The sequence below is a fragment of the Saccopteryx bilineata genome, chromosome 5 (genome assembly GCF_036850765.1).
Source record: "Saccopteryx bilineata isolate mSacBil1 chromosome 5, mSacBil1_pri_phased_curated, whole genome shotgun sequence".
Lineage (NCBI taxonomy): Eukaryota > Metazoa > Chordata > Mammalia > Chiroptera > Emballonuridae > Saccopteryx > Saccopteryx bilineata.
The window spans coordinates 265,687-293,622 of NC_089494.1; the positions used below are offsets into that span (position 1 = coordinate 265,687).

The 27,936-nt window shown below is 52.2% G+C and overlaps 1 protein-coding gene across 2 annotated transcripts; it reads right to left on the reverse strand.

Moving 5' to 3' along the window:
• Positions 1–513: 513 nt before the first annotated feature.
• On the reverse strand, positions 514–27,745 carry ATG4B (autophagy related 4B cysteine peptidase). Of its 2 annotated transcripts, none has more exons than XM_066233709.1 (13): positions 27,679–27,745; positions 18,085–18,186; positions 17,868–17,939; positions 16,076–16,174; positions 15,604–15,705; positions 14,977–15,049; positions 12,522–12,601; positions 9,083–9,276; positions 4,780–4,858; positions 4,326–4,471; positions 3,637–3,693; positions 3,171–3,264; positions 514–1,989 (listed from the first exon to the last, which is right to left on the reverse strand). In XM_066233709.1, the coding sequence occupies exons 1-13, from the start codon at positions 27,686–27,688 to the stop codon at positions 1,916–1,918; spliced, it is 1,182 nt and encodes a 393-aa protein (XP_066089806.1). In that variant the 5' UTR covers positions 27,689–27,745; the 3' UTR covers positions 514–1,915. The 2 variants fall into 2 exon arrangements, with proteins under 2 accessions (XP_066089806.1, XP_066089805.1); XM_066233708.1 differs by lacking the exon at positions 514–1,989 and adding an exon at positions 2,003–2,767.
• Positions 27,746–27,936: the final 191 nt, after the last annotated feature.

Sequence of the window (27,936 nt, forward strand, 5' to 3'; positions counted from 1 at the left end):
CTAAAGAAGCCTTTGGGACAGACATCCACATCCTCATCCCCAGAAACTGTGAATGGCATCTGCACAGCAGAGGGACCTTGAAATGGGAGGTCACGCCACACCAGGGTCTCCTGCAGGGAGGCAGGAGGGGTAGAGAGCCACCTTCACCAGCTCTGAAGGTGGAGGCAGTGCAGGCAGCTCTGGAAGCTGGACGGATGAGGAAACCCCCGGAGCTGCAGCAGCACCCCACCCCACCCCCTGCAGCCAGTGCTCAGCTCACCAGAGGGACATGAGGCTGGGCTGACCTCCGGTTGAAGAATGGGTGGCCGTGTTTTCCTACACCAAGTTTCCTGGCACTTTTTGCTTTTAGGACCACAGGCGGCCAACTTCACCTGCTTAGTGTGGGGGAGACGCCTTTGCCACAGTTCACAAATCCTCACCAAGACTCGTGGGACACGAGCTTAGGACACGTCCATTCTCATCCTGTCATGTACAACTAACCCAGGAAGGTCAAGACACAGAGACAACAGACGGTTTTCTATTTAAACTGTTATTATTTGCCATGAAGAACTGCAGACTATACTAAGAATGGACAGCACTCTCTTCACTGAGCCTTTTCAAATCACTAAGACAAAGCTCCCTTTGGTCTGTCACCCCCTCCACAGCAGGAGCTATAGCAAGCCCTCCTGGCCCAGCACGCCGGTGGCACATCTCCGAGACTTGACAGAAGGAATGGAGACCACCCAGCCTTTCTCCTTCCCCAGAGAAAGGGAGAGACAGAAGGAAGAGCAAAATAACTTATGTCAGCTGGGAAGTCCTCTGCTACCCGGTGGGCCCCTGCCCACTGTCCTCACACGTGCAGACGTGGAGGGAGGAGTGGGGCTCCACAAGGAAGGCCCTGGGGAGAAGGCAGCCACCTCCCTGAGCTCCCAGGCCCGTCCACATGTCCCACGGAGGCCACTCTTCAGGACCCGAAGCCCGCATGGGAGCCGTGCACCCTGGGACCAGCGCCAGGGTTCAGGGCTGCAGGTGCTGCCATTAGTCAGTGCTGAGAAGGTCTGGAAATGTCTCCAAGTGATGCGATGAGTGATGAGCTTCCTGTCTTGCACCATAAACAGGGTTTCACCCTCTGGCCCCAAACCATCTGAAGCCTTGGTGACCAGGAGGGCAGTTCCACGGCCCCCTTAGCCTCTGCCCGCTAGGCCTGTGGTGCCCCCATACCCCACATGGGCCTGAGACCACAGGCCAGGGCAGCTTCCCACCTGCCCGCCACTGACTGCCCACCCAGGGGAAGCCGGCACAACAAGCCAGCAGCACATGGGTGTCTCAAAGTGCCAGAACCAGGAGGCGGTGAGGACCGTGACCCCACTGCGGCTTTACCTGAGGGTGTCCTAGCGAGTCACACGCACGGTGGTGTCTCTGCATCGCCCCACGTCTCCCCGAGGCTGGGAGGTGCCAGCAGTCACTCCTTCCTATCTCCCACTGGGCAGCCTAGAGGAGCTACAGGCCCATTCCCAGGGCCACGCCTCACTCGGCCACCAGTCTTCTTGGACTTGGGACAGTCCCAACAGAAATGCATGTCTGTCGATTAACTTCAAACAGGACTTTAATTCCAAAGCAAACCCAGAACCGAGGGTCTGGAGGAAGCGGGACGGAGGCGATGCGGTCACTCAGAGCCTGGCCCCTGCGCTGCTCCCACAGCCGCGGCTCCTGGTTCTCTCCCGCGGCCCTGAAGCGTCTGGGCTGAGCAGTCCTCCTCCCGCAGCGAGGCCTTGAGCACAGTGCAGTCCCGTCAAGGGCAGAGGCAACCGGGGCACAGGCAGCGGGCGGGGTGGATGAAACGCGTGGCACCGAGCGCCCCGAGGCTGGGCTGGGCTGGGCTCTCACAGGCGCCCCCAGCAAGGGTTAACTGAGATGTCCCCTTGCTCTAAGATTTTCAAAGGGACAAGATTTCGAAGTCCTCATCTTCTGAGTCAAAGAATCTTTCCAGTCGCTCTACATCAGAAGAATCTAGAAGAAATAAGACAAACCCCATCAGACATGTGCATGGATTCCAGGATGTGGGCGGGAGACAGGTGCCTGTGTGCCAAGCTGGCCCTGCTCCTGTGCCTGATGGGCGAGGGTGCTCCGGCAGGGTGGCCAAATTACAGTGGGCGCAAGAGAACACCAAGACTGCCCAGTGGAGGGTGTGGCCTCTAGGCCTGAACCAGCCAGGGGCCTGAACCAGCCAGGGGCCTCGCCAGCAGGGAGGGGAGCCGGAAGGAGGGGCCAGAGGCTCTTTTACGAAGAGGAGGCAAAGCAGACACATCTTGTGCCAGAACCCAGAGGAATGTGACAGGGCTGAGGGTGAGGACCACCAGTCCCAAGGAATGTCCACCCTGTATCACCTGGGACTGATGGGGCATCTATCCCGAGTCTCAATGCGGGCACCCAACCCCACGTGGTTCTGTCAGGCAGAGGGCTTCATCGTCCTCTTCCGTCTCCTCAGTGACCTTCACAGAAACGGGACAGGGGGCTGCACTGTCCTCAGTCGTTTTCAAAGACAGGACAATGGGCTCCATCGTCCCCATTGATCTTCAGAGGGGGGCCGCGGCTCCGTCTCTGTTGTCCTCATGACCTTCACTACACAGGATACAGGCTCATCGTGGTCCTCACAGTGGTCTTCCTGGGCACGGATGGAGACGTGAACTGGACGAGCTCTCAGTTTCAGTGCCAAGTCCCTGTTTTCGTGTGCTGCATCCTTGGTTCGTGTGGAGGGAGTGGAGGGTCTGCTCGAAGGAGGCGGTGCCTGGGCCCAGAGCACAGAGTGGTGGGAATGAAGACCACCTGCAGCTCTTGTCAGCTAGACCGGGACGGGCTCCCACGGTGGACTGTGTGCAGAGCACGCATCGTCACAGAATGCTGAGCATGTTCTGGGTCATGCTGAACCCGGGGAAGTCTGAGAAGCATACCCAGGTCCACACGTACGGGCCCAGGTGGCCACACGTGGTAACCACATTGCACACACAAACCAAGTGACTGCTGGCCACAGCTGGGGTTCACACAAATCTTAAAGGTCAAAATCAAGTGGGAACAAGACCTACAGGGAAGCAAGGAGGGAAGAACAGAAGCTCCCTACAGACCACACCTGAGCACCAGGACAGGCAGGGACCACCTGCACCTGAGCTGTGGCCCTGCGGCCTAGGACTCACCTAAGGACAGGTTCAGGACGTCGGGGCAGGCCAGGTGGGAAGGCTGCTGCTCCACCAGCTCAAACATAGGCAGGGCGCCTCCGAGCAGCGACAGCTGTCAGCAAGAGAGCCGTGAGAGGCAGCCCCCAGGGTGCAGCCCCACCTCAGACCACCACTGCGGGCAGGAGGACGCCGACGAGAGCGGAGGCGGCCTCCACACTGAGGGCTCTTCATCTTGGGCTGAGATGGGAACCCCCAGGTGGAGGCAGCCGAGGAACCCCCTGTCCCAGCACCCTGTCAGCACAAGGCTGAGAAATTAGACCCCATTCTCAGGCTCCTGAGCGGGTCAGCCCCCACACCCTCGAATCACGACTAGGACGATGCCAGAAGCAGAGATCACACTGGTGCAGGGGGCGCTGGTGGAGGAACGGGGGGGAGGTGGGTGCCAAACTGGAGATCCTGTCCATGCAGACAGACTGCTACCAACCTTTTTTATCTGCTGGCACCAGTCATTAAAGTCATCCTCCGTCTTACAGAAAAACCCCTGAAATGAATACGTGGTAAGCAACAGCAAGCACCAGGCTGCACTTGGCACTGCAGAGGCACGGCCTGAAGGGGTCTCCATTCCCAGGACCACTGCAGAGACCCAGGGCACCTGCTACTGTCCTCACTGCTCTAGCCTTCGCCCCTCTCCACTGGCTCCATCCATAGCTGGAGCCTCTGCCCTCTGCTCTGCCTCAGGTCATGGCGGTTGTGCGTATTATTTTTTATTTATTTATTCATTTTTTAGAGAGGAGAGGAAGAGAGGGGGGGGGGAGAGGAGAGGTAGAGAGAGAGAAGGGGGTAGGAGCTGGAAGCATCAACTCCCATATGTGCCTTGACCAGGCAAGCCTAGAGTTTCGAACCGGCGACCTCAGCATTTCCAGGTCGACACTTTATCCACTGTGCCACCACAGGTCAGGCGGTTGTGCGTATTTTTAAGGCACGGAAATGAGGCAGCATAATTAGCAGGACACACAGGTCTCCTCCCCCTATGCCCCTGGGGCCAGGTTGGAGGGTTTGAGATTCAGCCTTGACCAGCCTCCCTCAAGCAGCTCAGCAGCAAATGCTACCAGGACCCAGGTACCCGCAAGCTCCTGCAGTCACAGGGGTGGTGGGCTGGAATGGGCGACGCACCACAGCGATGGATGGGTCGAGCTCCCCGATACTCATCCTGCTCGGGGGGTGCTGGCAGTGGAAGCTCTCGTCCGGAATAGAGCAGCTGTCAGTAAACTCCACTGCTGGCTGCGTTGTATGGGGGTCCAGGTAGATGAGCTCCTCACCTGAACAAGACGACACAGAAGTCAGCAGAAAAGGAGCAGGCGGGTCCTGTTTCTGACCTGCCACACTGCAACCCAGCCCACTGGACGGGCCAGGTAGGGAGACACTGGGCAGGAGACGGGGGGGGGGGGACAGGCAGGCACTTGGGAGGCACCACTGCCCAGGTGGGGACAGGCAGCTGTGCCACGGGTGGCCCTGGGCCAAGCCATCTCTAGGTGTGTGGGGGGTGCTGTGCTGGGAAGGTGCCCTGAAGAGGACTCCCTCCTTTGCCTTCCAGCTGACTGGAGCATCGCTGGGACCCAGCACTCACCCACATAGCCGATGAAGTAGTGGGCACTGTTGGGCTTCCCTCCAATCACTCCCAGGGACTGAGGCATCATGAAACAGCCCTGCAGGAGGAAGGGAGAGGGGGCTGCTGAGTGCATGCGAGCAGGAGGCCTACACCTCTGAATCGAGCCCCCAAGGGCTCACTCAGGAAGGAGGATGAGAATCATGTGGCGTGGGCTCAGCCCTGCAGGAGGAAGGGAGAGGGGGCTGCTGAGTGCATGCGAGCAGGAGGCCTACACCTCTGAATCGAGCCCCCAAGGGCTCACTCAGGAAGGAGGATGAGAATCATGTGGCGTGGGCTCAGGAGCTCTGCAGGAGGCGGGCCGAGGAAGGTGACGTGAGAGCCCTGGGAGGGAGGCAGGGAAGTATGGCGAGGGGCCTGCACACTGAGGCCAGTCTAATCAGTTTTGCAAAACTAAATAAAATTACACACTGTATTCTGCTTGTTAGTTTTCATGCATGATGTCATGTTTCTCCTTAATAAATTGGATAGCTGATCTCTCCAAGACACCTCAATCCTAGAGATTGGGGTCCTCCACTTGAGTATTGTCACTGCCTCATTCCTTTGCAGCTCCTTTTCATGAAACCCTGAATACCAACAACAAATGGTGCCCGAACAAGGACCGTGAGGAAGAAATAAGTCTGAGACTGCTTGGTTTTCAGCACAAGGGAGCCAGAGGGATTTGTGGGGACTGGTAAGTCAGTGGAGCAATGGGAATTCCCCATCAAGTGACTATGAAGCCTATGCCTATTTCCTATTCACAGTTGCTTAAGATGTTGTTACATAGTTCCGAAGTCAAAGAAAGCAAGTTTAGAGGAACTATGGTATTTAGTTAGAAGGCATTGTTATTGGTTTACCCCCACAGGAAAAAATTTACTTAATTTACGACAGTGGACATTAGTAATGAAGTCTCACCAGAGAGCTCATCAGAGTGGAGAACTCATTCCTTTAAAAGGCTGGTCCGATGGCAGTGGGTTATCAGAACTTACTTAGTTTGCCGCTCAGCTGGAATTGGGGTGGAGGAGAGGTCTCGGCATGGTCAACCTGAACTGCCAGTTGCAGCAGCTATAGAATTTGAGAATGGACAGGAGACTCAGGTATAAGGAAGGTTACAGCTTTTCCTGTTATGGTCTGATTTTCTTTAATGTTTTAGATACAATCATCTGAACCATCATTTTGTTTCTTTCTTATTTTTTGCCTGGAAATTTAGACAGGGGACTCCTGATGGATCCGATTACAAAATCTGTCAGCGGCCGTTTTTTTCTCAGAGATTTTGATTGGTCCTATCCATCCTTAGTCTCTGTCAGAAGATGCCGAGACCAGGCAGGCATCTGTCTAGTCTGACTGTGCTCTGAAATCCTGGGTTTCTCTAAGATTCTAGTTTCTGTTTAGTTTTTGTTTGATTTTGTTTAAAATGTGATTTTTAAGGCCTGAATTAAGTTCAAAAATTGGAAATGGCCTGACCAGGTGGTGGCGCAGTGGATAGAGCGTCGGACTGGGATGCGGAAGGACCCAGGTTCGAGACCCCGAGGTCACCAGCTTGAGCGCGGGCTCATCTGGCTTGAGCAAAAGAGTTCACCAGCTTGGACCCAAGGTCGCTGGCTCCAGCAGGGGGTGACTCGGTCTGCTGAAGGCCCACAGTCAAGGCACATGTGAGAAAGCAATCAATGAACAACTAAGAAGTCGCAACGCGCAACGAGAAACTGATGATTGATGCTTCTCATCTCTCTCCGTTCCTGTCTGTCTGTCCCTCTCTATCTCTGCCTCTGTTAAAAAAAAAAAAAAAAAAAAAAAAAAAAAAGCAGTCAATGAATAACTAAGGTGCCACAACTATGAGTTGATGCTTCTCATCTCTCTCCCTTCTTGTCTCTTTCTCTCTCGCCAAAAAAAAAAAAAAAAAAAAAAAAATTGGAAATGCTGGCTCTTATATAAGGAGCACTCATTTAAATTTAAACTGAACGGAATGTGGATCCTTAAAACTTTCTAATTTGGTTAGTGCATTGTAAGGTATATTCGAAGTTAGAAGTCAGTCATTCAAGTATTAGGATTAATCAGTTGTTATACTTGTGTTTCTGTGCTGTAAATTGTCTTGTTTGTGTGTAAAGATGTGCTCAGGTCTGTGAAACAAAGGAATTGAGCAAAATTAAGCAGGGCCCTAATATGTCATTTCAAGAATTTGTCTCAAGCTGCTGCAGGCAGTTGGCTGCTTGTCAGGCCACATCCTGCAAAGGAGCGACTTTTTGAATTAGTCTAAACTTTCTGACGTGGAGGTTCGACATAGTACTAACTCTTTCAAAACTGACCAAGATAATTGGCCTCCGCCTCCTCCTTCTGTTGTTGGGAGATGTTAGCTTGGACTGTTCTTTCAAGAGCGGAATATTTACAATTTATGACTTGGTGGGAGGATCAGGCTTGTATTCAAGCTAATCGGAATGCTAACGCTAACCCTCCTGTTAATATTATTGGACAGGGACAGTTTGCTGATTTACAACAGCAATGTGGGCAAAATAGGGGGCGAGGATTTGCTCTTATTTCCACAGATATAGGAGACCAGTGGATACCTTCCAGAAGATTGAAGCCTCGGCATGAGTCAGAAGTAAAAGAGAGATCTGACATCTTTGAGCCGCCAGAAGAGGAAATGACTAAGCCTAGAGCCAAAGGTTATCAGAGAAGTGAAGATGAAGACAACCCCAACACAAAAAGCTGAACCCCCTACTTGGGGGCAACTGAGAAAACTTACCCAGAAGGCAGATAATGTTTAATTGGAACTAAGACTCCAGAAATATCCTTAACTCTGTTTTTGGCAATATTGGTTGTTGTGTCTGTAACAGTAAGGGGAACTAACTATTCTTAATGGGCTTATATTCCTAATCTTCCTTTAAATAGACTTTTTAATTGAAAAAACACCCCCCTTTTCTGTTTATGTTAATAATTCTGTTTGGCTTCCAGGACCATTTGACAGCCGTGGACCCTTAAGGCCTGAAGGACTGGTTACATCAAATTATACTGTGGGCTCAGATAGATCACTCGTTTGTATAGGTGCAGGACATCATTGCTTAAAGATAAGATCACAGGGTTGGTTATCTACTATACAGAATGGGTCACATCACCTTATTCTATATATATGACAAGGGTGGACCTTTCAGACTTGTGTATGTCTACCTTATATGTTCATGATTGGTCCTGTGTTCTGGAATGAATCAATTAATCTCATTACCTGTGTGAATTGTTCTTTTTATACATGTCTCAATTTCTCTATTAATTATAATTAATCTGTTGATTCTGTGTATATACTTAAAGCCAGAACAGGAATCTGGATCCCTGTTCAGATGCATAGACAAACAACTGCAATAAGATATATATGACACTTTTAGAGAAAGATTGAAATTGCCTTCTAGTACACCTTTATTAAGTAATATTGCTGATAGATTATCTGAACTAAACCCTGTTAAACATTTACAACTGTTAGGAGCTTCTACAATAAGCACATTGTCATTGCTGTTTTATGTTTTTGTATTTGCTTAGTCTGGAGAAAGAGCAGAAGCGACTTGTGTTGTTCGGCAGGACGAGCCTCCTTGTACAGCATGATGTTGCAGAATGAGTTAAAGAAAAGGGGGGAGGCCTGACCTGTGGTGGCGCAGTGGATAAAGCATCGACCTGGAAATGCTGAGGTCGCCGGTTCGAAACCCTGGGCTTGCCTGGTCAAGGCCCATATGGGAGTTGATGCTTCCTGCTCCTCCTTCCTTCTCTCTCTCCCCCCCCTCCTTTCTAAAATGAGTAAAAAATTAAAAAATTAAAAAAATTAAAAAAAAAAAAAGGGGGGGGGAGATGTTGGAGGAAAGCCAAAGCACTGAGTGACTTTCCATTCCCACCCTGAGGAAGTGAAGGTCGAGACCAAGCACACATGACTGAAGGCAGTTGCGTGCATCCAGGGAAGGCCTCAAGGACGCGAAGCTTGGCCCTGCTGGAGCTTTCTGCAGGTCAGGAATCAGACAGCAGATGGTGTGGTGTTATGTCTCAATCTAATCAGTTTTGCAAAACTAAGTAATAAAATTATACACTGTATTCAGCTTAAGTTTCTCACGCATGATGTCATGTTTCTGCTTAATAAATTGGATAACTGAGCTCTCCAAGGCACCTCAATCCTAGAGACTGGGGTCTTCCACTTGGGTATTGTTGCTGCCTCATTCTTTTGTGGCTCCTCTTCATGACACCTTGGATACTAACAACAAAGCAGTATTTCAATCCCCCCACTGGTCAGCAAGAGGACCCAGCACAGACCCACCTTCAGTGTCTCCACGTAGGCCTCGTTGATGTCCGTGAGCCCCAGGCGCAGGGGGATGAGAAGCACCAGAGGTCTCCACAGGGACGGCCTGTTGGTGACCTCGGCTCCTGCAGGGAGTCCATTGCAGTGCCCTTGGGAGTCTGCAGGAAATGCAGTGGCCCCCACACATGGAAGGCTGCTCTTGCACACTCTTCCTGAAAAAGGGAGACGTGCTTTTATGGGCTAAAAAGAAGTAGGGACAAGTTCGCCCAAAAGAAACAGATATATAAACAGGGCACACAAAAACCAAGTGTCTGAAACACAACTCAGCCTTGGGAAATAAACCTTCAGATGAACCCTGCTGCCCACAGAGAAAAAAGAACCAAACATTCTCTATGTGAGTTCAATTAAACATTTTTATTGTGAAATAAAGCATACACAAAAAATAGTGCAAGAACACACTGATGTGCCCCTCAAAAAGCCACCCTACAACAGGCGTCACGGAGCAACCAGCCTGGCCAGGTGCAGAACTGACCAAGTCCCCAACCTCCTGTGACCCCACACCCAGCAACAACACCAAGAAATAGCTTCTTCAAAATGTTTAGGCAACTGAGCGTCGGCCTGGCGTGCGGGGGACCCGGGTTTGATTCCCGGCCAGGGCACATAGGAGAAGCGCCCATTTGCTTCTCCATCCCCCCCCTTCCTCTCTGTCTCTCTCTTCCCCTCCCGCAGCCAAGGCTCCATTGGAGCAAAGATGGCCCGGGCGCTGGGGATGGCTCCTTGGCCTCTGCCCTAGGTGCTAGAGTGGATCTGGTTGTGGCAGAGCGACGCCCCTGGTGGGCGTGCCGGGTGGATCCCGGTTGGGCGCATGCGGGAGTCTGTCTGTCTCTCCCCGTTTCCAGCTTCAGAAAAATACAAAACAAAACAAAACAAACATTTAGGCAACTTATTTCTTTCCTCTTTTCTTTCTTTTTTTTTAGTGAAAGAGACAGAGGAACAGGCAGAAACAGACGGACAGGAAGGGAGAAAGATGAGAAGCATCAACTTGTTGCGGCACTTTAATTGTTCATTGATTGCTTTCTCATATGTGCCTTGACTGGGGGGCTTCAGCTGAGTCAGTGACCCCTTGCTCAAGCCAGCAACCTTGGGGGTCATGTTCATAATTCCGTACTCAAGCTGGTGAGCCTGCACTCAAGTCAGCGATCTCAGAGTTTTGAACCTGGGTCCTCAGCATCCCAGGCTGATGCTCTATCCACTGTGCCACCACCTGGTCAGGTCTCTCTTTCTCTTTTTATTAAGTGAGAAGAGGGGAGGCGGAGACAGATTGCTGCATGCACCCCAACCAGGATCCACCTGGCAAGCCCCCAAGGGGCCATGCCCTGCCCATCTGAAGCATTGTTCTGTTGCTTGGCAACCAAGCTATTTTCAGCACCTGAGGCAGAGACCACAAGCCATCCTCAGCAACTGTGGCCAACTTGCTTGAATCAATCAAGCCATGGCTGTGGGGGAAAGGGGAGAGAGAGAAAGAGAGGGGGAGGGGGAGTAGTAGAGAAGCAGATGGTTGATTCTCCTGTGTGCCCTGACCAGGAATCAAACCTGGGACATTCAAATGCCGGGCTGAAGCTCTAACACTGAGCCAACCAGCCAGGGCCTTATTTGGATGCTTATAAAAGTTTCTCTTCATTTTTACAATTTGGAAATGTCACCAGGAACACGCATATTTTACATATTCTTGATTTTTAAAGTTCCGGGTTCTTTAGCTCTTAAGACTTAACTCTTCTTCCATCTATGGTTCCTTCTTCTGTCACCCTGGCTTCCTTCCTGCTGTTTCAAACCACACAATCACTTCTATTTCTACTATCAGATTCTTCACCCCACACCTTTTCTGAATACACCTGTATTCAATCTGCATTCACCCATGTCACCTGTACTCACTGCCAGACAATTTTTTCCAATCTGCTGTCTCCTTAGACTCAGTGACTTCCTACCACCTACTAAGCTTACAAAGTGTGACTCCATCAGCAATAAATGGCTGATAGGCCTCTGCAGAATGCTAGGAACTGCAGAAACTGTGCTTTTTACTAAGAAGTGATAACCCCAGCTCCCTAGTCCTATGCAGACAGTAGCCCAGGGTGGGGCCCCACTGCCCAGCAAGCAGGGAAGCAACACCTCTAAGCCAATGTACATTTGTGGTCCACTTCTGGCCATGCTCTATACCAGTGGTCCCCAACCTTTTTTGGGCCACGGACCGGTTTAACATCAGAAAATATTTTCACGAGCCGGCCTTTAGGGTGGGACAGATAAATGTATCACGTGACGGAGACAAGCGTCAAGAGTGTCTTAGACGGATGTAACAGAGGGAATCTGGTCATTTTTAAAAAATAAAACATCGTTCAGACTTAAATATAAATAAAACAGAAATAATGTAAGTTTTTTTTTTAATTTATTTATTTTAATTTATTTATTTATTTTAAAGGAGAGAGAGAGAGAGAGAGAGAGAGAAGGGGGAAGGAGCAGGAAGCTTCAACTCCCATATGTGCCTTGACCGGGCAAGCCCAGGGTTTTGAACCGGGAACCTCGGCATTCCAGGTCAACGCTTTATCCATTGCGCCACCACAGGTCAGGCAATGTAAGTTATTGATTCTTTCTCTGAGGACCAGTACCAGTCCGTGGCCCGGGGATTGGGGACCACTGCTCTATACCACCAGTCAGGTGTGCAAGACCTGCTTCTAAACATCAATGTTGCCCTGCAAATCTGTATATTTGCAGATGATGTAGCACAAAGTGTTCTCCCTTTTGTAAAACTAGAGTCAGGCAACAATCTATATGTGGAACTTCAATAAAATTGGGGTTGAGGCTGCCTTGGTAAGTTCACTGGGAATTGGTGCTGCTGAGTAAAAATTTAATAAGGCCTTAAAGATAAAGAGAGCTCTGTTAGCCTGGGTGATTAACAGGACATAAATTGCGAGCTCAAAACTTGTTCATGACAGGCTATCTGCCAAACAGCCCTCAGCCTCCTCTGGACTAAAACATCAGTGTGCCCAACTCCTTCAGGTTTCCAGGGGATCCTCCCAAAAGAGATGGAGCTCTATCCCTGCTTCAGGTCATGCCGCAGCCTGAGATGGCTGAGTCGGAAAGTTTTTCTTGCCTCCTTTGGCGGTACATTGTGCACATGAACACCTGTACAAATGCAGCTCAACCCAGCGTGCCTTAACAACGGCACAAAAGCCATGTGGGGCCCTAAGCAACCCAGCTGTGGAGAGAATCCAGGCCCTCCCCTTGGCCTAGTCCTCTCTGTAAGGAAACGTGGGTTCCTCTGGCCCCTGGTCGGGACCCAGCTGTTCTGCAGGACGCACAGTCCCCACCTCCAGGCAAGGCCCCTGTGAGCCCAGCGGGGACATGTGCTCAGCGCCTGCTCCCTCAGTCCCTTCAGTCCCGACCCTGCTCCCTCGTCACTTACTGATCTCCTCCATCACCACCGTGTTGTCCATTGCTATGTGGACGGCCAGGGCGCTCCACGTGTCGAAGACAGCAAGCTTCCTATCAGAAAGGGGAGGACAGGCCAATCAGCTTTCACAATTCAGGGACAGCTCAGCTCTGCAGGACACCGAGAGGACAGCATTTCCCAAACGAGGAACACCGAGGCTCAGAGACAACCGTGCCCAGCGGAAATAAAGCTGAGGCTGGGGCCTGTTTCTTCCCCTGAAGCCCAGTGCTCCTTCCATAACCCCCAGCTGCCCTTGGCAGAGAGGAAGTCCCTGCACAGGAGCCTCTCGGTGGCATGTCCTAGTCTAACGGGCACTCCTAAGTGGGAAACAACACGAGCTAGGTCGGTACCGCAGGCTTCACCAACCTGAGGTGGGCCCTGGCCCCTCACTTCCCCAGCACCTTCCTTCTGCTCCCCTCTTCCCCCCAGACACGCAGAGCTGAGGTTCCAGCTATAAACGACAGGAGGAGCAGTGGCCACAGCCCTCAGTGCTAGAAGAGGGGCAGACTCTGCCACCAGAAGCCTAATGGGGGAGAGGCATGCGAGCTACTCTCGGGTGCAGTGGAGAGAGGCTCCCACGCGAAGGAGGACCTGCTGCATCTGGGGACAGGGGTGGGAGGCACCAGGGAGGCCACACAAAGCCCCTCTGGGGGCAAGGCCAGATGGGGTGCCAGGACAGCCCTTGCAGGACTGCCTCCCTCCCGTGCTGAGAACGCACTGACCTGCCAGGGACAAAGCCCCGACAGACATTCCAGGGGGAGGCAGGCAAGAAAGAAGAAACCCCATAAGGTTCAGCGCCTCAGAGAACAAAGCAGGGGCAGCAGAGGAGCAACCAGAGTGGCACAGGAAGGCCCGGATGCAAAGCACAGCACACGCAAAGGGCCTGAGTGGGTGTGCCAGGGAGGGCGCAGGGCAGCCAGGCCCACACCTGTAGCTTCTGAGCAGTCACCTGGGAAGCTGGGGATGTGCTGAGAAGAGGGATGGGTGGCCGACCTACACAGGTGAAGATGACTTCTGCTACTATATGAAGAGACTCCGGGGCGGCAAAAAGAAGGAGGACCAACGAGGAGGTGGGAGACGGCCGTGGACCAGGGTGAGCACAGAGAGGCAAAGCACCCCAGTCAGGAGAGACTGGATGGGTGTGTTGAGAAAGAAGAGCCCAGCATGATCCCTGTGTGCGGCCTGAGAGCCAGGAAGGAAGCTGCCTTCCATGCAGAAGAAAGTCTGGTAGGGTCAGTTTGGGGTTCTGGCTATTGGGTCCACATGCCTCTTGGACATCCAGAGTGATGAGTGAGCATCTTGACATGCCAGTCACCACTAGGAATGTGACTCTGGGAGCTGGGAGCAGAAAACAGCTAGAGCTGGGTGTGGACAGTGCAAACAGAAGCAGCCGCAGGACCAAGACAAGACCCAAAGTGCTCGCGGGCGGGGAGGAGGGTCAGCAACAGAGGCTGAGCCGACCGGAAGGACAGAAGGACCAGACAGCATGGCCCTGTGGCCCAGGTTTCCAGAAATAGTAAGTGCCTGTGCCAAGGGGTGCTTACTGGATGGCCACGTTGGGGCAAAAACTCAGCCTTCAAACATGAAAGGGTTGATGGTGACCTTGATGGGGCTGCTTCAAGGCAGCAGTGGGAAGGGAGGTATCAGTGAGCAGTGCAAGACAGGAAGAGCTCACACAGACCACACAGGCTGACCACACTGGTCGATCATGCACGTGGACGATGCTTCCAAGGCACGCATCACTGGGCCCAGGACCCTACAGGGAATGTACAAGGGCTGAGTAATTGAGGGAGCTGGGTAAGGAGAAGTGGCAGGCTTGGGGGCCAGCTGGACATGGACGTGTACACAAAGGAAGTGTCCTGGAGGAACCCAAGGAACCTGACAAGGACAGCTGGGTGGATACAACAGCTGTCCACTACGAGGAGGGAAGAGAAGGGCAGTTCCAGGAAGGCCGTGTGGGGCCCTGTGGGAGCCTCCCATGGGGCAGAGAGCAGGCAGGTAGACAAGAAGGGAGGCAGAGGCGAGGACAAGGCTGGAGACAGAGGCTTCAAGGAAAGGGAAGCCAGGCAGAAGAGAAGCAGAGCCCCATAGTGGCTGCACAGGGGGCTGCCCTCCCCACCAAAGTGCTGCCGTTCCCAACCAGTTTCAAGCTCCCCAACCATCAGACCACCATGGCAGACGGGTCCACCCACAGATACAGAACAAAAGCCCGAGCAAAGGGCACAACCTGGATCATGGTATTCATTCTACTGGAAAACTAAATTTCTGATTCACAGGAAGTGATGACCACCTGAGGACACTCCTGAAGGCCCTGAAGAGTCAGAGAAGCTTCTGTCCTTCAGCAGCAGCCCCAGGAGAGTCTGCACGCCCCAGGCACGGCTAGGCACACACTCCCCAAAGAAACAGCAGGGACAGAGCTCGTACATACTTGAGAACCTGGGCGACCGTGTTGGGCCCGTACCACTGGCCAATGGACTTGCCCTCGCCAACTCCCATTTGTGCTGCAGGAAACAGACCTGATTAGTGACACGTATGTCCTGACCCCAACCCCAACCCTCCTCCCCCTGCCTCTTAGAAGAGGCTGGTCCTGGTGGCATGTGGCATGATGAACACTTAAAGGAAGCCTGGAGGGGCAGGCCCAAACCTGCCTCCAGCATGAACTGATGGGCACCAGGGCACTTTCTCCAAAACGGACAAATGCCGCCTCCAGGTGTGTCTTTCATTAAGGGCCAAGATTCCAGTCCTTCAATGAGAAGCAGGGTCAGGAAATAAATGACTCTGAATTCAGAGCTGTATTTTACTTCCTTCTACAACTGAGAAGATGATGCTCAAAAGTTGGACTTGCTTAAAACAAAAGAGCATTCCGACTCCCTGACCAAGTCCGATTTTCACAGGTGCTGTGACATTTTCATAGAGCAGCCTGGCCCACCCCCAGCAGCCCACAGTGGTGACAGGCCTCACGCTATACACAACATAATCCAGCAAAGCTCTCAGGAACGCCACGACTTGCTGCCCCTCTAAACAGCCAAGAGGTGGGCACCCTGTCTCTGCCCACCTATCTGGTGGATGGAGTAGTAACTGTCCTTCCTGTCGATGAATGCATTGAGGACGTGGAAGTAGCTCTCTGGCTGCCTCTTTCGCTGCGTCCACCTCCAGTCTAGAGGAGACAGGGGCAGAGTGCAGTTTTATCAAGTGTGAGAAAGACACCATTGCATTATGAAACACACAAGACACAGACGGCATCCAAACTGCTCTGAAGCCTGCTCAAGTTAAAAGCCAAATTCCCTAGGATTCCAAAGACGCCGACCCATCAATACAAATCCATAGAGAAAGCAAACAATAGTTTCAGGGGTTTAAAGAGAACTTCTGAAAGACAAACATTTATCAGCATTCTTTAAAGTCACTTTTTAAAAATCAGTGAAAACCAGTGGTCATTACTAAAAAAAACCCTGAATTTTATCTGTTTTACAGAATCTCAGCCACAGTCCTTGCTTCCTGAGAATGTCACTGTTCCCGGCACGACTCACCTCGGCCCAAGTGCCGGCACAGCAGGGCCTGGGCAAAGATCATCTGTCCGCAGCGAAGCATGCAGCCCCAGCCCGTGTCCGAGGTGGGGCCGGTCCCCCCTGTTGTGTGGGGAGAGAGAGCAGACTCGCCGTCAGGGGGCAGCCACCAGAGCACGCTGGTCACTCTGTGCTGCAGGCGTCAGCGCCATCTCGGCAACACGCATGACCTAGAACCTGGTGATGCCCAGGATCCATGCTGGGAAGTGAAATGTCCTCTAACAAACCCTCTCAAATGGGCAAAGTATGTGAAGAGGTCACAGAGAAGCAGGACTATCTGGACCGCACCGGGAGATGCTGCCCCTGTGAGTCATCAGCACACAGACAGGAGAACAGGAAGGGGGTCAGTGCTGGGAGGGGGCGGGCCTCAGCATGCCCTCCACCTGTCCACACCCTGTCCACTCGCCAGCACGCAGTCTCAGACTCTGACCCTGGGTACATAGTAGCACGTGTAAGGTGAGATAGGCCTGGACATACAGGAAATGTCCTGACGTCCCAACCATCAGCAAGACTCAGGCTTGCTGGCAGTAAAGAAGCAGAGGCAGGGTCCAGACCACATGGGCTACAGCCTCACTTCCCAGCCTCCGGAGCCCCGCCCAGGCATGCAGGGACAAAGCCCACCTCTTGGGGCAGGCGTGGGATCAGAGAAGGCACCAGCATGGTACCTGTCAGCCCCCCGCCCCCATACCAACAAGCCATGTCCAAGGGGCTAAGGGAGGAAACACCATTCTGGCCTTCAGAACTGGGACAGCCTACCTCCTCCTCAACAACTGTGTCAAACAACACAAGGCTCCTCTCTAGCCTGTCCTCCCTCCCTGTGCTCAGACATCTGACCTGTAGGACAGCACTGTCCTCCTTCCCTGTGCTCAGACATCTGACCTGTAGGACAGCACTGTCCCTCCTATCTCCACACAACACGCTTCAACTAGTGGGTGGGCGACTCACTCCCTGCACCCAGAGCTGAGCAGACCAGCCTCAGAGTAAGTGTGCAACCAGAAGACAGTGCACCTGAAAAATCACGTTCTTCATTATTAACCTGGTCTCACGTCCCTAAATGTCAGTGTCCTGAACATCAAGCATGTGGCTATGTTACGCCCACTCACTGGAGAACAGAAGAAACCACCACATCTTGGAGAGGAACTGAATCAGGACCAGGCACTGAGGTGTAGCCTCCAGGCCTTGAACCTCTGGTCTCAGGTTTTCTGACTGGCAAGGCCAGGCCAAGCTGGTGCTGCCCTTCAGCGCTCCCACAATAAGAGCAGAACATAACAGAGAAATGATGGACAGAGCAACAGCCTCCAGCCACCGTGGACCTACAACCCTGACCTAGGACAACACTCAGACCTATAATCCAAATACAGCCTCTGAAACAACTCACGCTTCACAGTCCACCGTCCTACACTTTCACTGACTGTAGGCCCAGTAATAAAGGGGGGCTGGTGGTTGGAAAGCCACTGCCTTCAGAAGCCCTGGGTGTGGAATCTAGCTCTGCCACAACTCAGGGGAGACACCTGCTTCCCTCTGAGGGGTTGCCCTGAGGACGAACGTGGAGTGACCAGCAGTGGGCACGTCCAAGCCTTCCTACTCATCAGTCTGTCTCCTCCTAAATGTGCACACTTCATCACACAATACAACAACAGTACTCACCAATGGCTGGGAAGTAACCAGCAGTGGGCACGTCCAAGCCTTCCTACTCATCAATCTGTCTCCTCCTAAATGTGCACACTTCATCACACAATACAACAACAGTACTCACCAATGGCTGGGAAGTTCTTCCTGTACGTAAACCACAGTCTGGACGCCACATCGGATAAGATTTCGTCCTTTTCTGGAGAATGTTTGAGGAGAAAAAAACAGGCACACAGCCTTAAGTGTCAGGTCGCACGTTACAGGAGGCTAGCAGATAACCGTTACCACCACACAACAGTTGGAGATGAGCACTAAGAGCACAGTGGCTCCCAGGCGGCTGATACCTGTGCAAACGCTGTATTTTCTACCCAGTATCCAAACAGGCTCCGAGGTCTCTGGGAAATCTTCAAACTCAGCAAATCGGAGAGTGTCATAGGTCAGGGTAGCTATTGAAACGAAAGGCATATACTGATCAAATTTTTATAACTTCACAAAATGGTATTAAATTATCACATTTCCATATAAAAAACCCATGTGTCTCACAGCCACCCAGCAATCACCACTACTGATGGAACAAACAAATGTGTCTAGGCAGTGGTTCTCTAATGTGTGGGGATCTGTGGGGACAAGGTGTGGGACCTGCCACCCGCTTCCTGAGCCTTTAAGAGTCAAAGCCCGAGGCAGTCGGTGATGGTGACGTGCACGAGGGACTTGGAGCCGGGCGCCCACCCCGGCCCCCCACCCCCGCGGGACGCTAGCCTCCACGAGTAGGAGGGCCAAAAAAAAAAAAAGAGTCCAAACCCGAGTCAGTGCCCATAGAAATGAGGGTGAGAGGCCAACTGTGGGCCAGGCCCAGGGGAGAAAAAGTAAAAACAAAACAAAAACAAAAAGCCATTCAATTTAAACACGTTTTAAACTTAAAATGTTTAAAACCTGACAGATAAAAGTACAATGGAGCCACACCCTTATCTTTGTGTGCACGGGAGGCAAGGCTGACAGGAGTGAGTTTCCACAGCCACCCTGGCTCCCCAGACGGCAGCTGGGAGCACATCCCCGGACAACGGGGGATTCCAGCCCACTGCAGATTCCTTAGGGGCAGGGCACAAACCCCTGGGTAGGAGCCCAGGAATCAGAAAGGGAGAGAAAAGTCCCCTGAAGCCCTAGTGCCAAAAGGCCTGGATATCAAGGCCAGAAGCCTGCTTTCACTTCAACGATGCTACCAGATGGGCACAGACACCAGCTTCTGCTGGCAACGCCCCACTTCCTAAGGAAGATACTGTGTGCAGAGCATGAGGTCTGCCTACTGACCTAACAAGACCAGAAGTTCATCTTACTCTGTGTTGCTTCCATAAGAAATGAGACAGGGCCCTGGCTGGTTGGCTCAGTGGTAGAGCGTCAGCCCAGCGTGCAGGAGTCCCGGGTTCGATTCCCGGCCAGGGCACACAGGAGAAGCGCCCATCTGCTTCTCCACACCTTCCCCTCTCCTTCCTCTCTGTCTCTCTCTTCCCCTCCTGCAGTCAAGGTTCCATTGGAGCAAAGGTGCCCGGGCACTGAGGATGGCTCCTTGGCCTCTGCCCCAGGCGCTAGAATGGCTCTGGTCGCAACAGAGCAACTCCCCAGATGGGCCTAGCATCGCCCCCTGGTGGGCATGCCGGGTAGATCCCGGTCGGGCGCATGAGGGAGTCTTGTCTGCCTGCCTCTCCACTTCTAACTTCGGAAAGATACCAAAAAAAAAAAAGACTACAAAAATATCGTGTAAGAAATTATCTGCAGCCTCATACTCAGCAACAAATGTCTTCCCAGCGGTTTTTCTGCACAGACGAGGCCACAGGACACCAGGGGTTTCTTCATTGTACTCTTCTCAATGAGACGGTCAGTAGTCAGTCCTCAAGGTCACCACTCCACCTGTGTCTTGTGTCTCACCAGTTCTGCAGCATATGCACCTGCTTCCCACCACCACCCTGTTGGTCCTTCTGTGCTGTGCACACCGCAGGGGGTCAGGGGCAGAGTGCTGGCTCTGGCGCCTGATGGCCAAGCACCCACAGGTTGCAGGTTCTTGGGGCGCTGACGTAATCTCTCTGGGTGGAAATTCCCTCACTCATAGAACAGGGAAAATAACAAGATGCCCTCACTGCACAGGCACGAAGTGTCCGAGGACCCTCTCCAGGAGGTGCTTAGGAGACCGAGAGAAGGGCTCCAAGGTCAGCAGCATCAACAGGGACAAGGACTGTGTGCTCAAGGGCAAGCATTTCGCTACATCAGAGCCTGAACCAATGCACAGGTAAGTACCCAAAACAGAGCCAGAAAAGCCACATGCTGAACCATCAGACCCGCAGCCACACACGGCCGGTGTGCGTGGCCGTCAGGAGCCCAGACCCAGCTCTGCCTTTCCAGGGTCCCAGGAGTCCTGTGCCCCCAGAGCAAGCCGTGCTGCCCAGAGGGTCCTGGCATAACAGCAGATGCTGGAGCCTCACTCCTCTCTCACATCTCCTGTGTCCATGTGTCTACATTCAATGTCAACCAAGGTGCTCAGTGAGGGGAATGCAAAACATAACATCAAGTTTATTTGCCTTTTTTTTTTACATAAGATTAGTTATTGTTGTACATGATTACGAAAGCTCAGTTGGAATGAATGAAAAGTCCATCCTCTCAAGGAAGTGAAAAGACCACACATCTCTGCTGTCCCTGAAGTCCCTCCATATCTTCAGCACTCACTGTCATCTGTGACCTCCAGGCCTTCACCAGTATGTGGACTCAAAGCCACAGTTTACTCTCAAGGAAGAAGCGTGCTAATGACACCTGTGGGATTTCCATCAACAGTAATTCTCATCCTGCTGGAGCTGGAACACTCCGCTGATGTCTGAGGCCTCCCAGGGCAGCACTGTGGACTGAAGACACACACTCCTAGAACGCCGGAGAGCTCTGAGCGCTCTGCGAGAGCAGCTCCTCTGTGACGGTGGCACATGTCAAAAAATCACGCCACTCTCGATAAGTGTGCAGTGTCACTCCTCAGATACCTAGCTTCCAATATGAAAAAAATGATGACAAGGAAGGGAAAGGGTTGGCTCAGTGGTAAAGCACCTGGCTGGCTGGCTCAGTGGTAAAGCACCTGGCTAGCTGGCTCAGTGGTAAAGCACCGGCCCAGCATGTGGATGTCCTGGGTTCAATTCCCAGGCAAGGCACACAGAAGTGCCCATCTGATTCTCCTCCCCTCCCCCTTCTCTTTCTTCCCTCCCACAGCCATGGCTTGACTGGTTCGAGCACACTGACCGCAAGCGCTGAGGATGGCTCCATGGAGCCTCTGCCTCAGGCGCTAAAAATAGCTCAGTTGCTAGCAAGGGCCCAGATGGGGTGCGTGCAGGAGTCTATCTCCCCTCCTCTCACTTGGAAAAGAAGGGAAAGGCTCCTTCTAAAGGGGAGGCAGTGGTGACAAGGCTTAGAGCAGCTTTGAAGTTTAGGAGTTTCCTCATTGCAGCAGCAAAACACAAAGCAAGCATATTTCTTAGCTTTATGAGCAAACTTTATAGGCTACGAAGCCAGCTTCAGAGGAAAGGTAGTGAGAGGTGTTCTATTAGGTTAAAAGACATCCCTAAATTTTCTACCCTAAGAAAATTATGGGTTGTGTAGCCTCAGATTCTTTATTGTATGAGCCAAATGCAAAGAGACGAGACTCCTGCAGGGAGTCCACCCCCAGGAGGCAACCCCAGCGCTTGTCAGCAAACAGGAGCACACAGCAACAGCACACATGCCTACAGGGTCCCTAAGGAGGCTCCCATCCCGTATCCCCATCTCTCGCTTCACTGCCTGTCCTGTCTAGGCAAACATCCAGGCCTCTGACCCCTCTCACCCAGATGAACTTGTGTGTCACATCTGCCCCCAGAATAGGACATTAACGTGTCCCTCTCATGATGGGAAGCATCATAGCCTCTGTGCCCTGGAGGACACCACGTGCAGAAGGCATCTATTGTCACACCTGCTGAAAAAACTCCCCCAGTGCAGAGCCAGAAGCCCAGGCCATCCTAATCAGTCCCGTGACCCCAAGTCAGTGGCTTTCCTGTGCCTCAGTTTTCTCACTGGTAAAATGGGAACGGTTGTGCTTTCCTCAAGGCTTGTGTGAGGAAAAACAAGTTAATAAATGTGAAAGCTTCCCTGGCCGATTGCTTGGTTGGTTAGAGCATAGTCCCCATATGCGAAGGTTGTGGGTTTGCTCCCTGGTCAGGGTATGACAGGAACAGATCGATGTTTCTGTCTTGCTCTTCCTAAAGTCAATCAATAAATTAAAATAAATAAAAAAGCTGTGACCCGTGTTGGGCAACAGTAAGCACATCTCTACATGGATGCTCTGGGACTTCCCGCGATGGGTGAGATACACCTCACACAATGCACCGCAGAAACGTGAATTACTTCAGTCCCACCGAATCCAGGATAACACACGTCCTCACACAGACAGGACTGCGAGAGCAGAAGCCAGCCGTCTGCCACTGCATAGGCTCACCCAATGCCTGCAAGCTTTCTCCCTGGAACACTTGCACGAAATGCCCCCAGACCTACAGCAATTCCCACCAGAGAAGCAGGTGAAGCACCTCTCGTCCCTGAACAGCCACTGCAAAGTCCTGACTGGCATCGGTGGCTCTGTCCCACCTGCACTGGGGGCAGGACCAACCTGCCTGACGCCTGACATGCCACAGGCCAGGCACGCTCACAACTCACTCTGCACGACAGAGGTGCCTGGACAAGACCCCCTCTCCCAGGCCTTCTAGATCTGACTTTCGAACGGAAAAAGGAGATTTTCTAAGTAATACTTCTAATGCTCAACCTCCTAATTTCTATGAAGATTTGTTTCTGGAGACAGAGCTCACTTGCTAGCTGTGTAACACATGACTTCTCTAAACCCCACTCCTATCTGTATCTTTTCAGGTCTCGTGTGGACTCTGCTCTCGGACCAGAGGCCTCCACCTGCGTCCCAGAGATGGCCCCTCATCTCAGTTCACAGCTGCATTATAATATCACCCTCTTTCCATGCAATGTCATTTTGTTTATGAAGCTGTCCCTTACCTCCTGAGCTAAAAGGACTTCCTGATGTCAACTTTAATTTGAGATAAGATGATACACAGAAGCAGCCAGATGGAGAGGCATCATCTACCTTATGAAAAGGCTCTTTGATATATTTTTTCTTTTTTAAAAAAATTTTATTTATTCATTTTAGAGAGGAGAGACAGAGAGAGAGAAAGGGGAGAGGAGCTGGAAGCATCAACTCCCATATGTGCCTTGACCAGGCAAGCCCAGGGTTTCGAACCGGCGACCTCAGCATTTCCAGGTCGATGCTTTATCCACTGCGCCACCACAGGTCAGGTGGCTCTTTGAGAGCACTTTCCCCATCTGAATACCTGAGGCCTGATTTTCCACATTTTCCCTGGGATATCCCTGATCATACCTGGAAGACGATGTGGAAAGCCCTTAAACAGAAATAGTAACTCCACTAGAAAAAAATTTCAACTTAATATTATTAACTTGATAGAAAAACTGAAAATTGTGTTAAAGTAATGTAACTAACTTGTCTGCACTTGGCACCAATCACACTTTCATTCAACCAGGGATAACCACAGAACATCATTAGATTTCTTCAAGAACTTACCACATGGATCATGTTTCAAAGATATTTCCCCAAAAAACTTCTGCATTCTGAAAAGTTATCCTTTAAAAATAAAATCAAAAGGAAGGGCCCCCCTTTCCTTTAGAAGATGCTTGTTTAAGAAAATGGGTTTGCACCTGACCAGGCGGTGGTGCAGTGGATAGAGCGTTGGACTGGGATGCGGAAGGACCCAGGTACGAGACCCCGAGGTCACCAGCTTGAACATGGGCTCATCTGGTTTAAGCAAGGCTCACCAGCTTGAGTCCAAGGTCACTGGCTTGAGCAAGGGGTCACTCGGTCTGCTGTAGCCCCCCCCCCCCCCCCCCCGGTCAAGGCACATATGAGAAATCAATCAATGAACAACTAAGGAACCGCAACGAAGAATTGATGTTTCTCATCTCTCTCCCTTCCTGTCTGTCCCTATCTGACCCTCTCTCTGACTCTCCCTGTCTCTGCCACAAAAGAAAAAAAAAGATAATGGGTTTGCAAGTAGTTATTTTCTTAAATTCAAAATATTTTATATGAAGATGCTGGTGGTTCAGTTCTGAATGAAAAGAAAAAGGGGAGGGGAGGGGAAGGGGGGAGGGGGGAATGGAGAGGGGGAGGGGAAAGGGAGGGGAGGGGAGGGGAGGGGAGGGGAGGGGAGGGGAGGGGAGGGGAGGGGAGGGGAGGGGAGGGGAGGGGAGGGACCCAACTGGGAACTTGAGCAACACCAGGAAATTCGAAAGCTCTGCACCAATAAACAGAGGACAGAATGTCCACATTAATCCTCACTGCCCTGCCATGAGCAGTCCTTCTCATTCACTGACAACTTATACTAACAGACTGGGTACACAAACTCTATGACTGAAGTTCACAGTACACAAATGTGCAAGTTATTAATGCAAGTTCTGCTTCTTCAATTACCAACCATGTACGTGCTAGACACACTGGAGCACTAGATAAACAAGCATAAGACACCACTCAGTCTTCAAGGAACAGACAGTGGCCATTTAAGCATTGCACCTGCCAGTTCCTTGAACCGGGAGCACATTTTGATGGATAGTGCTGGAGGCTCAGTGAAGAATACGGCCAGCCTGCTGTCTGCCTGGTGTTTTCTGGACCTCTGTGTGGCAGTAGCCGTGGGCCACCACCACCCCTTCCTAGCTCCTTCTCTTCCTTTCCACACTCAGACCTTCAGTGACCTCATCCAAAGTGGCCTTACACACACATGTACCTCTAGGACAGGGGTCGGGAATCTTTTTGGCTGAGGGAGCCATGAACGCCACATATTTTACAATGTAATTCCGTGAAAGCCATACAATGACCCGTGTAGGTTATGCATTATCCAATAAAAATTTGGTGTTGCCCTGGCCGGTTGGCTCAGCGGTAGAGCGTCGGCCTAGCGTGCGGAGGACCCGGGTTCGATTCCCGGCCAGGGCACACAGGAGAAGCGCCCATTTGCTTCTCCACCCCTCCGCTGCGCTTTCCCTCTCAGTCTCTCTCTTCCCCTCCCGCAGCCAAGGCTCCATTGGAGCAAAGATGGCCCATGCGCTGGGGATGGCTCTGTGGCCTCTGCCCCAGGCGCTAGAGTGGCTCTGGTCGCAACATGGCGACCCCCAGGATGGGCAGAGCATCGCCCCCTGGTGGGCAGAGCGTCGCCCCTGGTGGGCGTGCCGGGTGGATCCCGGTCGGGCGCATGCGGGAGTCTGTCTGACTGTCTCTCCCTGTTTCCAGCTTCAGAAAAATGAAGAAAAAAAAAAAAAAAAAAATTTGGTGTTGTCCCGGAGGACAGCTGTGATTGGCTCCAGCCACCCACAACTATGAACATGAGCGGTAGGAAATGAATGGATTGTAATACATGAGAATGTTTTATATTTTTAATGCTATTTTTTTTTATTAAAGATTTGTCTGCGAGCCAGATGCAGCCATCAAAAGAGCCACATCTGGCTCGCGAGCCATAGGTTCCTGACCCCTGCTCTCACAGACCAAGTCTACTCCCTCAGCTCCAGGCTCATGGACACAAGGCTCCTGGGATATCACAACATGAGTATCTGACAGGCACCTCATATCAACATGTACAGAACTGACTCCCAACAGATTCCCATGAGGCAGGATATCCCCAGGTGTTCCCCATCTAGCTTCTGAGCTCAGGCATATACTACCACACCTGCACCTCTGTAACTCCTTCCTCTCCATCCCCCCCTCTCACCACTTCCCACCTGTACACAACCCTATCATCTCCACCTTCAACACAACCAGAATTCAGCCTCCTCTCCGGGCATCTGGCCCAGCTTACCGCAGCAGCCTCCTAACTGGCCTCCTGCTGCTGCCCTGCCCTTCTGCAGCACATTCTCAACAGACCAGCCAGAGTGAGCCTGTTAAACTCACCCCAGTCTCTTTACACCTCCTCTCAAACCTCCGGAGGATCCCCGTCTCCTTCGGGATAAACATCTGGCCGAGTCCTCACCACAACCCAGCCACAGCTGGGTTCAAGTCTTCTCTCTGCTTCCAGCTGCGGCTTCTCCGCCCACCTGCGGAGCTTCGGCCACATGGTCTACCTGCTGCTCCTTGCCGGCCACCTACCTTCTGCACTGCTTCCGAGTCTTAGTCAAACTTCCTTCTGCAGTGACACCTCCCCAGGCCATCCTGGCTCCAGCTCCAACCACCCTGCTTAGCCCGCATTACTCTTCCACCTGACCCATGCGGCTGGGGTCACGTCTGGAACATCAGGCAGAGCATGGTTCTCCGCGACTTTGCTCACTGCTCTAGCCCTGGGGTCTAGAACAATGCCCAACACAAACCTCCCATACAATAAATGTAGTTTATTGAGTGAATGACTATGAAAACAACCAGGAATCCCTTAACACTTGGTCAGAGAAGGCAGACTTAGTAAGGACCACAGTAATCATGGGAGAGTGGATCATTTACTATCCCTAAAATGACGTAAGCATCAAGCCAGAAGAAAACACCCCACCACACCCTACAAATACGACATATTTTTATCAGCATCAACACAAGCCTTCAAATGAAAACACCTTTCCTACTTTGAAGCAGCCTGCAGGGTTCCATTAAAGTATCATATGGCTACTCCTAACTTTAACATAGCAATTTTCACATTAAAGGTAACATGTCCGACAATTAAACTGTTTTCCACCTTAACCAAGTCTCTCATGTGAACGACTTTAGATGTCAAGCAGAAACAACTTCAAAGATAGAGCGCAAGTAATCCTATTCCTTCCCCACCCCATGCCCCAGCAAACTGTACAAAAGTGTCTAATACATACTTTTTATTTCTTATATGAACTACACAAAAAAATATGTGTGGTTAACAGGCTCTTTTGGGAGTCAGGGCTACTGTTTCCTCCAGCCACCACACATTTAAGTGAGCAGCTGCCACAAATCATGTCAATACTGGCAATTCGCATCTACTTTGCAGGGAGATTTCAGGAAATCCATGGTACAGCTACCAGGAAAAGGAAAACGAAGCAGAAACAATGTGACAGGTGGAATGAACCCCCATGAAAGTCTTCCTTGGGGAGGCAGGTATCTGAAGTCAAAGCACCCCTTACAGAAATGAAAAAATTGAAATTTCTGTGGGATGAAAAAGAGTGTCTGGGTAAAAATGCTTTCAAGGCTACTGGAAAAAGATCCAAAATATCTTGCTAGCAAAATCTGAGGAGAAGCACGATGAGCTAGGCGGAAACCCCTATATATACCTGTATGTATGTTCGCATGTGTACGTGCGTGTACACACATCCTCCCACCCCCACTTTGAAATTAGGGCCTCAATAAACTAAGATAGGGTGGGATGACTTCACTTTTCTGTTTACAACCGCAGAAAAAAGAATCGATTGGTTCCTGAATTGAAAACTAAAACAAGGCGCGGGTACCGTGAGTGTCGGTCTGTCTCTCGCCTCCGGCCTATCCACAGAACTTCACAAAAGTTAACATTTATGCCTCGTAACTCCCCGCGGGCGGAGGCAGCGGCTTCCCACGACCCCCGTTTCAGGACCCGGCTCCGCCCGAGCGACCAGACGCGCCCGGCCCCTCGCTCCCGCTCGGGCGCCGCGCTGCCCCTTCTCGTCCGAGCCGGCCTTGGGCCTGCCAGGCCGCTGCCCGGGCGCTGCGGGCGGACCGGGGACGCGCCGAGACCCGCAACACGGGGCTGTCAGATCCGAGCCGACCTCCCCGCCGACGCCGCCCCGCCCGCTCCGCACCCTCCCAGCCGCAGCCCCGCGCTCAGCCCGCGCAGGGAGAGTCCCCAGCGACCGAGGAGCCCGGCGAGCGCCGGCCGCGGGTCCCCAACGCCCCGGCAGGCCCTTACCTGCGTCCATCTTCCCACTCCGGCCGCCGACTGAGCGCCGCGTCGCTCCGACGGGACCGCAGCGCGACGCGACGGGCCGCCGCCAGGGCCAATCCGAGGCGCGGGCGGGGCCGGAAGTGTGCACGGAAGAGCGCCGACCGCCATCTTGACGTACGGCGGGGCCCGGCACGAAAGGCCCGACTAGTGCGCTCGGCACCCCGGCGGCCTTCTGCACGCGCTGCGAGGGTCCCAGCAGCGACCTGCCAGGGCTCTGGAAGC

Coding starts and splice junctions, on each gene's coding strand:
- ATG4B (XM_066233708.1), bottom strand. Junction 4,472..4,779: donor CTACTTCATCGGCTATGTGG/GTGAGTGCTGGG, acceptor CGTCTTGTTCAG/GTGAGGAGCTCATCTACCTG. Junction 3,694..4,325: donor TCGACCCATCCATCGCTGTG/GTGCGTCGCCCA, acceptor TATTCATTTCAG/GGGTTTTTCTGTAAGACGGA.